Below are 12,155 nucleotides of genomic sequence, written 5' to 3' on the forward strand. Positions count from 1 at the left end.
CTCAAGCTATTTAAGAGAAGGCAGAAAAGGATCCTAATGACCAAAGATGGAAGAACATGGTATCCGCTGAAATCTAAGAAATGCATTTGGAATTCCTGATTCCTTCCAAATGGGAAATAATGGCCATAGAATGAAGATCTGGAAAGCCTGACCCAATGCCTCCTACTAGGAAGGGCTGTCAGAATCATTGGGTTGGAAGGGCTCTCAAAGCCCACTCAGCCTCACCCTGTGCCGTGAGCAGGGTTGCCCCCCCCCAAGCTCAGCTGCCCAGGGCCCCATCCACTCTGGCCTTGAGCGCCTCCAGGGATGGGACACCACAGCTTCTCTGGGCAGCTGTGCCAGCGCCTCACTGCCCTCTGACTCAACAGTATGAGCAGAGTTAGGTCAGCTTTAACACACACAGCACCCAGCACACCTCACGGAAGAAAGCACAGCGTGCTACAACCTTCCAGTTACACAGTGACGTGCTGAGATAAGTGGGCCGTTTCACAACCTCCAGCCGCTCACACAGGAAGAGCAAACTTCAGGGAACCGTGCCAACTTCGCAGAGGCTGTCAGCCACCACGAGCCAACAAAACTGAGCCCGGCATTTTAAGAAAACCCCCCACAGACAGGCAAGCAGACGCGCGCCCTCCGCCCCAGCGCCGAACCACAGCGGGCAGGGCCAGGCCGCGGGCTCAGCGGGACGCAGCCCCAGCCCCTCAAAACAAAGCCGGCAGGAAACCCCGCGAGCCCCGGCTCCCCTCGGCTGCCGCAGCCCGGCAGGTGCCCGGAGGCCGGAGCCCCGCCCCGACGAGCCCGCGGCCGCCTCCCGCCGAGCTCCCTCAGCCCCGGCCCCCTGCGCCACATCGGCCCGGAGGGGCCCTCGGCACCCCTTTGGTCCGCCGTCCCCAGCGACTCCCCGGATCGGCCTCCTCCGCTTTCCGTCACCGGGCTCCGACCGCCGCTCGCACCGAGCCGCTCACCAGCGCCGGGACCGCGGTGCCGCTCCCCGCCCGCGGCAGCCCGCCCCTCGGGACGGCGGTGACAGTCGGGCAGCGCGCATGAGCCGAGCCAGACCCCGGCGTCACGGGCGAGCACGCAGGCGCAGGGCGAGCGCACAGCTTCCCCTCGCTCTGCGGGAGGCACGCGTGCGCCTTGCGCTGCCTCACCCGCGTCTGCGCCGTTTTGTCGGTCGGAGGTGGGAGCGTGGTGGGTGTTGCGAGCTGATCCTTCGGGAACGGCTATCGGGGCGTTTTGCGGCCCCTGTGGTTTTCAGATCACTTCAATAAATTAAATGCAGAAGCCAACAGCATGAGACGGTTTTATTGTTCTTGGCTGTTTTCGCGGTGGCTCTGGGGTCTACCGAGGCGCGGGGCTGCTGCTTGCCTGGAGCTGTGTGTCGCACAGCACCGCGGGACGCTACAAAACGCGTAGGAGAGGAGTTAAATTAGAAGCTCGTGGGAAACGGGGACAAACGCGTTGCAACTCGCAGCCTGGCAGCTGCGTTTGTGTAGGGGTTGCCATAGCAGCTGCGGGCAGTGCCGGAGAGGCTGCGAGCGCTGAGACCGAGCAGGGAGCTCGGCAGGACGCAGCCCGGCGCAGGGGGATCGGCGGAGGTGGGATTGGCGGAGCGAAACGTTGCTTCTCAGAATAGAGCAGCGAGGCAGCGGCACGGGATGCACAGGGAGGTGGGGGGGTCACCGTCCCTGGAGGCGTTCGGGAGCCGTGCGGATGCGGCTCTGAGGGACGTGGTCAGTGGGCATGGCGCGGGTGGGTTGGGGTTTGGCCTGCGTGACCTTAGAGGTCTTTTCGAGCCTTAACGACTGTGTGATTCTGCGATGCTACAACAGGGATGCACGTGCTGACTATGATTGGTTGTTAACAGTATCACGTTATAGGGTCATTTTCTGTTTTGTTGATTTAGGTCAATGGTTGAGTGGCGGTGGAGATGGAGGAGGCTGTGGGAAATGAGGCGGAGTTCAGGGGGAGAGATGAGCTGCACTCCTTTCCTGATCTCCCTGCGCAGCAGGAGTCAGCGCAACTGGGGAGAATGCAGCCGTCATCCAAAACTGACACTGAACTCTGTCCACCTCTCATTGCTCTAAAAAAGGGTAAGAGAGAGAGCAGCGGTAAGTACTGTGGAAGGCGTGGGGGAGACCTCATTGTGACCTTCCAGTATTTGAAAGGAGTGTATAAAGAGGAATGAAAAACGACTGTTGACAAGGGTAGATAGTGATAGGACGAGGGGGAATGGTCTTAAACTGAGACAGGAGAGGTTTAGGTTAGCTATTAGGAGGAAGTTTTTCACACAGAGGGTGGTGACACACTGGAGCAGGTTGCCCAAGGAGGTTGTGGATGCCCCATCCATGGAGGCATTCAAGGCCAGGCTGGATGTGGCTCTGGGCAGCCTGGTCTGGTGGTTGGCGACCCTGCACGTAGCAGGGGGGTTGAAACTAGATGATCCTTGTATCCTTTTTAACGCAGGCCATTCTATGATACTTCCTGTTTACCGTGTAGGGGAAAAAAATCCAGGAACAATGTGAGCAACTGATTAGTGAAGTATTTAAATGTATATCAGTTGTTCACATACACTGAGTGGATACATGCTCTTAGGAATGTCCCAGTGTAGGAACCACGACATACACTTTTCAGCTTTATGAATAAGTACATGCAAGTACATGCACATGCATATACTTATATTTATATTTATAGGTCCAAGTACAGTGCTAACTCCAATCCCTTACCACAGTTCCTAGTGTTGAATCATAGTAATGTGATTAGAACAAATTTTCTGGAATTAAAATTAGTAGTATGCTATAGTATAGTATACAGTATGGCATATAGCATGATATCTCTTTTCTAAAAAATATTAGCAGTAATAATAGATTGAATAGCTCAAAGATTATTGAGCATGGCTCCTCAAGGACATCACCATCTCCTTCAGCATTCCTGGCTGTAACCCGTGATCTTAGATATGTCCATTTCGCTTAAGAACTCTCTAACCTCATCCTCTTCTACCAGACCAGGGAATACTTAAGCAAACTAAACAAAAGTGAGTCCATGGGCTCTGGTAGGATGGACTCACAAACACTGAGGGAGCTGACTGATGTTCTAGTGTGGATTCAGTAAGGGAAAGATATACCTGCCCAACTTGATAATCTACGGTGAAATGACTGGCTTGTTCACTGAGGAGAGCACAGAATTCTGCCTACCTATTCTTCTGTATGAAGAAACCATTTAAAACATAGAACTTGAGAAAAAATAAATAATGTGACTCGCTGTAAGCCATTGTATGGGAACTGCTGGGTCACGGCCTGAACCTCTGATTGATCACCTGAGGCGAGCCATGAGTCAGCCAGAGGAGCACAGGTGAAGGCAATTCTCCTGTGCTGCCGGAAGGGGTGGAGCCTGGCTCCTAGACCTATTTAAGAGCTGGCTACCAGTGGGGAAGGATCTCTTCTGGAGATCGCCTCTTCTGGTGTTTTGTAGGTGAGCCCCGCATAAGGGTAAGCTTTCCATTTATTCTCTTTTGTTATCATTGTCCACTTTGCCTAACTCTCTTGATTATATTGTGATTGTAACATCTTGATATCCATTGATTATACAGCCATTAAAAGATATTCCCCTAACAGTTTCTAAAGATTTCTACTAATACTCATGTATTCTACATTGCTTCTTTTTCCCTAGGCACCGAAAGTAAGTATCGTAGGCTTAGAGGGGTCATGAAGACAAGGAGCACTGAACTAGAATCTGCTATCACAGGATCATCTTGGGCTTCTGCTCTTCCGGCAAGTGTATTCATTCTAATAGAGGTGGTGACTCAGCTGCCTTTTGCCTGTTAAATTTTCTTCTGCACAAGTTGCTCTTGAAATTGTCACAATTTGACAAAATTAGACAAAGTTTGGTCTAGTACTGGATGGTACAGAGTTCACTTCATCTATTGACTATAAGGAAGTAGAAACACTCAAAATCATATAGTGTTAGGCCATTTATTTTCTGTGCTCTCAACGTGTGTTATTGGGCTTTTGTTTCATAGAATTTTTCATCATCTCTTTTCTTTGCCAAGATGAAGATTTATATTAGTTAAGAATACTTGAATAATGTCATATCTGTAGCATCTCAATATCTTATGTTACTTTAAATGAACTGTCTTAATTTGTGGAGGGAGTTGAGTCTTTCTGTGAGCTCTCTCTGTTTGCTATGGATGCATAGCTCTGAGCAGGCTTATTTAACTAAAATAATTCAGATTATATTAATTCCTTCTGGATCCAATCAAGGTCTGGCACAAATGTTAGTTTATTTTATGCTGCATCAAAATGAGTTTCTCCCATAAGTTGTGAATCAGAGGTAAAATATGTTTTAGAAAGTGGTAGGTTTTTTTTTCTTTTTTTTTTTTTCTCCTCCTGCAACACTGTCAGAACACTGTGTTTTCTTTCCCTTGTGCTCCTCTGCCTCAGACACCAAGGCAGCATTTGTTAAATTAAGTTTGGTCATCTTGTACTCTTGATGAAACAGCACAGAAGAAATTACATTTAGTATTTGGCTTCTAGTATCCTTACTAAGATGCAAATAGGAAAGAAATTGCCACCAGAGAAAGTAAAAGCTGTATTGCTGTAATGCTTATAGAGATTTAACAACAATAAGAATGTAAATCCTTGTTATCTCTAATAGTTTTACATTCTATAATGTGGGAGTTTTTTGGCTTTTGCTGAATTACATTTGACCTGGGGGAAAGAGAAACTGAATACTGCCTCAAGAAAGGCATACACAAGAGATCCAGCTGTTAGCATGGGGCCCAGAGATTATAAGAGACTGACATATATAACAGGGATCTGTATAGAAGAAGAAGGAACTCTGAGTCAGAAACGGTGGGTCTTATATAAACATGAGAATGGTACTGACCAACAGCTACTGATACTTGGGTGGGTTTTTTTGTTGGGTTTGTTTGATTACAAACAATTCTGTTCTAAAAGAGGATTGTTCAACTGCTGTTCCTAATTGAGAGTACTGGAAAGGTGAAGTAATTTATCATTGTTTTTCTCCATTAAAAATCGTGAGTTATAGGAACCCTCTAGGTGTTCCAGGCACTTACATTACTGAGAGCTATGTGTAAAGAGGAATCCTTAGCCTGGTGACTTTTTGACCCAAATCTTTTCTTCTCTGTACCGCTTCTGAAGATTACCTAAAAATATTAGATTACTTAAAGATTACTTAAAAATATTAGTTAACATAATTAGTCTGCTTACATCGTTAGAAGACTTTAAAAAACCTTTTGTCTACATAAATTTTCTTCTTTACCACTTTTCTACTTCCTATATATGACTTGCATATTAAATATCAATTATTTATTTGTTCCAGTGGTGACTGATTCTATGGTGGATTTGTTTTATTATCTTTTCCACTGAGATAATACCTTGATACTGTATGTTAAAATGCTGAGAGGGTAGTAATGGATCTGGTCCCAGATTTGGAGTATGGACATTTAGAAGTTTGAAAGCTAGATTCATAAAGCTGCGATTTGAAATAAGAGCCATTACAGTGCCAGGCTCCGTATCTGATTCTGAGGTCCTGTTCTGAAGTTTCTATGGTAACTGCTTTATGCTGGGAAGCAATTTTGAACTAACAAGTTAATTGTTAGTGTTTTGTAATAAGTAATAGTGATTTTTATTTTTGCTTTCTTTTCTTTTGATACAATCTTTCCATGGTCCTGCTTGAAGTAGTTATGAAAACACCTTAAAGATTAACAGTAAAAAATACAATCCTTAAATGCAATATAAAATAACTGTGGGGAAAAATGATCTGTCTGTAACAAACTTTTATTTTCTAGACAACTGGTAAGAAAAGTATAGTGCTTTCCAGTGAAACTAGGAAAGAGCTAGCTAAGCAAGCTAAAGTCGCGAAAGACGAGAGAAGATCTCAGATAGATGAAAGATACAAGTATTTGATATCAAAGTTATCAGATGGAATAGACTTAAATGAGCAGCAAGTGGAGGAGGCCATTATTTCTGATGACAAGGTAAATATTTATTATCATTAAATTATTAAATACCTTTCCAAATTTTCCAGTTCTTTGAAACTGCCTCACAATTAATGCTGTTGTAATTTTGTTTTTAGTTTCAACTTATAGAACAATTCTTTGCTCCTAATGGACTTAAAAAGTTACTGTTCTTTTACCAAGATGTTTTGCAGGTATGTTTCTATTATCACTTCTGCAAAAATAGCTTTTTTTTTTTTTTTTTTTTTTTTTTAAATCACATAACTGTGGCAAAATAAAGGAAATCCTAGCAAACTTTCAGCAACTTTTTTTTTTTCTTTATGCCAAAGAAAATGGAAAATAACTTGAATCCCATTCTTCAGACACTGCCATCTTGACTTGTATGGAAACAGGAGAATGCCCTGTGGCATTGTTTGATACTGTCTTTATTTACATAAAAAGTAACATAAAAATGGACAATAAGATATTAATCCAGTCTTCAAGAAAAAAAAATACAACAAAAAGCAACACATAGGTGAGGTCAAGTATGCACAGTGTTCAGAGTTTAAAAGGACTAAATGGGCTGATGTAAGTATTAGAGGAATGGGGAACTGTTGGAGGAAGAATATCTTTGTCCTTTGGTTTGAACTGTACCAACTCCATTGTGGTAAAGCACGGATTCAAGAAGGAGAAAAATTTCTTTCTAGATTAAGGTTTCTTCATATTCTGGTCTGTCTCATGCTTTGGAGAAGAATGTTAAGCTTGGAAAATGATAAATAAAAATATGGTAGTTGTGGTCCCAAAGCTATATTTCTTTCCCTTTCAATTTTGAGGAGCCTGTTCATAAAACCCAAAATCATATGTTCAACTTCCACTGAGCATGTGATATGAGAAGGTGCTAAATGATCTTGAAATTGCCTAATGTGACTGTAGTGAGCTCCCTGAACTGCTGAAGTCCTACCACAATTCTTTCTGGTTATGCCACTGAGGAACTATGTTATGATGGACTAATGGGTGAAGATGGTATCTTAGGATTGTTAGGGAGAAAAACTGATGTTTAGTGCCTGATTCTTTTAAGTGCAAGAAGGAATTACACATTCATTGTAAGCTATTTTTCTGAAAATTACTGGAATTGTCTAGAGACTTTGCAAAGTACAGAATCAGCTCAGTTGTCAAAAACAGTTTTTCATTTCACTGGGACTGCATATGCACGCCTCTGGGATGAACACATTCTTCTGACTTGAGTCATGATGAAACTAAGATCTTGAAAGCATTTTCTGTAGCTGACAAGGCAGAAATAAGTGTCCAACATGGCTTAAATGAAATTTTTCATTTCTGCATTTAATAGGTTTTTTTTTTTTTTTTGAGACTGTGCATAGTGGTAAGAAAATATGATTTGGTGTTGAGGGTGATGTATGTCATACCTCATGTAATTTGGTCCAGCAGGAACTGAAAGTTTGACTTTTTAGGAAGAGTTCTCTCCTCAAACTTGGAAAAGAGGTGTTCACAAGCCATTTTCACATGATTTTCTCTTCTATTCTTGAATGGTTCCACAAATTATTTTCTATTTATGTCTGTGTCAGAAACTGAGAGGGAAGTAGGTCTTGATCAGGCTTACATGTTTTTGTTGCTTCAGAGAGAGGAGGTTGTAATGAAGAGGGATGTCTCAGTGGAGGAGAATGAGAGGCAAGGCTTCTCTGAAAGAAAGTTTTTCAGTGTGATACGTGATTAGAGATATGGGCATAAAACAAAATTTATCCATGTTGTTGGCAGGATCCAACTGATGGAGTTGGACTTTGCAGACTAGTCACATGACACTTTCTGTGCGACATCTCATTTGTTTTCAAAGAAGAAATGGCTCCATTAAGCACTTAATATTCATTTGCATTACATATTTTCTGATTTTTTTTTTTTTTTTTTTTTTTCTTCATTATTCTTCAATTTTTTTCTGAAATAACAAGATGAGGAAACTGTTTACTGGGTACAGTCAAATTAATTAATTGGCTTATTCCCCAAATAAATCCGACTTTGCAATTTCTACCTGGATATTACTGATTCACGATGTGCTTAGTTGTTATTCACATATTCAAATATGATAATGTATGTCTATAAGGGTAGTTTTTATTGTATTAACCTTGTATTTATAATTCAATTGCCAGCAAACATCAAATGCTTCATTGAGGTCAGATGGATCAACCAACAGTTTCCTTCAGAAGAAGTTATTTCTTACCACGGGTTCTACAGAGGTATGGTTGAAAAATTTCTTAGTTGATGTTTGCAAAGGAAAATGGAGCGGAGGAAAAAGAGTACTGTAACAGTTGTGCAGCGTTAAAGCAATGTTTTATAACTCACGTTTAGTATTCAAGAACTTAGTCCACGTTCTTCCCATGTTTCTTGAACTGAGATTGGAATTTAACGGTAATGAATCTGATCTGGAAAGAAGTGGAGATTGGTGGATTTTGCTGTCTGATAAGAGAGAAAGTCTTATAATAAAATAAAACCTTGTTAAAAATTGTAAGTCTCAACATTTTTGTTGGCCTGTCTAACGTGGCATCCCACGTCTTTAGTGTTTTTGTATTTCCTTGTATTTGTGCTATAGCAGTGGTTTCTTCTGGCAATGGTGTTATTCCTTTATCTTAATAGAACATAATAATACTGCCCATTGCTCCAAAAATATATTTATTAATTCCTTTATTTAATTCTAGTTCTTATAACTACATCCTTATGTAATGTTGAAGTATTATTCAGGAGTGTCATTAAGATTTTGAATTTATTTTCTTTCTGTTGATTTCTTCTGGGGGCAATTAGGTGTACCATCTTCAATTTTTTTTGAATAAGGCATTGAAATGATTTTTTGGTTTTGTTTTCTCATTGTGCTTGCACTGACATTGTTAACATGTTTGTTATAAAGGACAGCTGCAGAATTCTTTCCTGCTTTCAGAGGATTAGGGAGGGAACTGTCTGGAGAATGGGAAAGTATGAAAGCATTACTCTCTGGTATTGCTGTGTGAGAGCTTCTTTGCCATTTTTCACAGGAAGTGAAGAATAAAAAAATAATCATGAGACGTGGATGAATTTTTCTATTTTTGAAGTAAACTATCATCAAGAGAACTATGTCAGTATTGCACTCTGGAAGCCTGGAGAGTTTTCATTGCTTAACCATAAAAAGGATAATAAAAATAATAAAAAATGAAAATGAGAAATGGCTTTTTTTTTTTTTTCTCCAATTCATGAATAGATTGAAAAAGGCTAGATTTTAAGCTTCAGTGGCACTAAGTTTCTGTTTGAGATTTCTTACTGAAAAATAGAATTTTTGGCCAAAGTTGATATTTTCCTGCACAAAATTATATTTTTATGAATTCTCTTTTTTCCAGTAGAAAGCATTTGATGTTCTGTTTGCACGTGCCCATACTGTCCAGCATGATGGTATTGTGTAAAAGCAGTGTACAGCAAAGAATAATACACCTTACATTGTACAATTGAATTGTATTTGTTGTAAATAGGACTATTTGTTCTTTTGAACAATTTGTGAGCTGAGTCAATTGGAAAGGCTTTTCAATTTTTTTTAGTTATTTTAATTAATAGACTAAAAATAAGCGTGGTTTGCAGAGCTGACTTGAAACTTACATTACTGCAGTCCATTTAAAAAAAAGAAAGGATGAAAATTTGTTTAAAATATTTCGATCAGAAGTTTTGAATAATCTTTCAGTTAATAAAAAAAAAAAAAAAGAAAAACATCCTTTTAAGATGGTTCATTCTGGTCTAAGTATGTATGAAATGAATTCTAAATATTTGAAAGCTGAGTATATATTTCGTTTTCTTCACTGAACTTATGTCAACAGAATCAAAAAAGGATTAGACAGTATCATGGATAGGTCCATAAATGGATGCTAAAATGACTAGACAGCTATCCAGCAAGTTATCCAGCAGCTCTCAGACATGTATTGCAGGTGGTGAGGGAATGTGAATGTGAGGGAACAGAGCACAGGAAGTAGCATCGCTCGCATGCTTTCCCTAAACTGCATTTTCCCGTCAGAGGTGTGATATTGGACTGCTCAGTCCAGAGGGGTGTTTCTGATGTGCTTAAATATCTTACAAACAGTTCACTACTTTTTTCAGTAATATATATATATTCTGAATTTTGTTTTCAACATGTTATTAAGTAGATTACTTTTGCTGTAAATGTGTATTCTTTTTATCTTTATGTATTTTGTGCTTTTCACAGAACTTTACAGGAATCTGTGCATTTTTCCTAAGGATGTCAGATAAAGTTATAACCGCATCAAATGTTTGCCAGGTCAGTCAAAAATCTTGCAGTGTTTGCAGTGCACTTAGAATTCTTAAATCTTTGCTCAACTCCACTAGTTCTACTGGAATCAGAAAAGGAAATGGGGAGTGTTTTCATGAACATGCTTAGTTGTGTTTTTAACAAAAGTTTCTTTTCATCAAAAATGTATTTGTGATTAAGTAATGTTCTAGTAATTACAAAAGTAGCTATCTATCTGCAATATTATTAAAAACAAATTTAAATAATAAAAATTCATTATTAATGTACCATGAAAAATAAATTTATTAGAGGCAAGGAATGTAGTCCTTGATACAGAAATTTTCTGATAATGAACAAACCTGAATTTTGGATGTGCCATATTTAAATAGCTCTGTCTTCTAAAATATGTAAAATAACATTCATCCTTGAAATTAAAGAAAGGTTTTTCTGTCCCTAATAGCTTTATTAGAGTATAAGAAAAGTACCAGAACAACCTTTTATTGCTTTCAGAGATATATGTTTTCACGGGAAATAGTTGCTGTATTTTTTCGTGAAGGGGATCCATCCATGTTGCCCAAGGAGGTTGTGGGTACTCCATTTCTGGAGGCATTCAAGGCTGGATGTGGCTCTGGGCAGCCTGGTCTGGTGGTTGGTGACCCTGCACATAGCAGGGGGGTTGAAACTAGATGATCATTGTAGTTCTTTTAAACCCAGGCCATTCTATAATTCTAAAAAGTAGACATGAAAGAGGAAAATGTGATAACCCTGAAATTATCTTTTCAAAAATATTCATGCACTGTTTTTAGTAATACAGATATTTTCTTTTTATTCTTCACTAATAGGTTAATGTGTTCTATTTGAGCAGTCAAAAGTAGTAACAAATGTTTTTCACTTACAGTCATGGAAATTAGTACTTCAGTTCCTGACTGTGTGCTTTGTAGCAGTGGTTTTACAAATACCCGATCCAGAAGTGCTGGAGTAGTTTGTAAGGTTCCTATTCTCTGGCTCTGTAAGTCCTACTTCAGTTGGGTACCTGTGCTAATGGTTGTTTGAACTCAATTAATTGCCTTGGTGCATTCTCTCTGGTTTTCTTGTGGTCACCTTTTTTTGGCAGGGGATGTCAAACTTGATTCTGCAGGTAAGGCAAAATTTTCAGAAGGCACAGAAGATAAAACAACTGTACTTTTAAGTCAGCCAGTTTTCACATTGATGAAGCTTGGGGCTCAGACTGGTTTGGCTAATTTTGGTTTGTCTTGCAGAGCTGCGTAGAAATATTTGAAAAGGGAATCTCAGAGTCACAGAAATAGAAGGATTCCCCCCTCCTATTTCTCAAGAGAAATAGCTGAATCTTTTGTTCCAAATCCTATCCAGAAATTCATTTGCACTTGGCATTCCAAAAACACTTAAGAATTGCTGTCTTTGCACAGGAAAAGGTTGGGAGTAGAAGCTTCCAAGACACTACTGAATATTCTCTCCAGATCAGTGAAGCTTTCATTATGATGAAGCCAAAAAAATTCTATGTATGTGCAGTTTGGAAGTTTTGAATGCAACTCCCTTTCTGCTAATAAGAAATACACACAGAGCCACAATAGCTAGACAGTATGGGTGGTAAAGAGCTCATGGTCCGGGTTCAGAATGTATATGCATTATTTAGGCAAAATGGCAGTAACAGAATAGCCAACTAGTCCATAAATGAATAACACTAGGAAGGCATGCAATTTTTAGATGCTTATGATAGATGGAAGCCATTCCTCTACTGGAGAAATATAGACATAAAATTGTCTTAATGTATTGATATTAAGTGGTTAATCTTAACTGGTTACTGAAGTATTTGCTACAATATGAGACGGATTTTTCTGGTGAGTATGGCAAGTCCTAGAATTTCCAGCTGAATTTTAATCAGTAGCAAAAGCAAATTCTGTATCGGGGTCA

The 12,155-nt window shown here is 40.1% G+C and overlaps 1 protein-coding gene across 1 annotated transcript in view; it reads left to right on the forward strand.

Annotated features, from left to right (window-relative positions):
* Positions 1-1,930: 1,930 nt before the first annotated feature.
* LOC306945115 (dynein axonemal heavy chain 5-like) overlaps positions 1,931-12,155 on the forward strand; it is a gene marked incomplete at both ends in the record, with an annotated part of 145,964 nt that continues 135,739 nt past the window's right edge. The window contains 6 exons of the mRNA XM_079533823.1: positions 1,931-2,093; positions 3,670-3,770; positions 5,810-5,998; positions 6,097-6,171; positions 8,116-8,202; positions 10,182-10,253. Coding sequence (XP_079389949.1) covers positions 1,931-2,093; positions 3,670-3,770; positions 5,810-5,998; positions 6,097-6,171; positions 8,116-8,202; positions 10,182-10,253 — 687 coding nt within the window. The remainder of the gene's footprint in view (positions 2,094-3,669; positions 3,771-5,809; positions 5,999-6,096; positions 6,172-8,115; positions 8,203-10,181; positions 10,254-12,155) is intronic.

The sequence above is a fragment of the Tetrao urogallus genome (genome assembly GCF_951394365.1).
Source record: "Tetrao urogallus genome assembly, chromosome: 3".
Lineage (NCBI taxonomy): Eukaryota > Metazoa > Chordata > Aves > Galliformes > Phasianidae > Tetrao > Tetrao urogallus.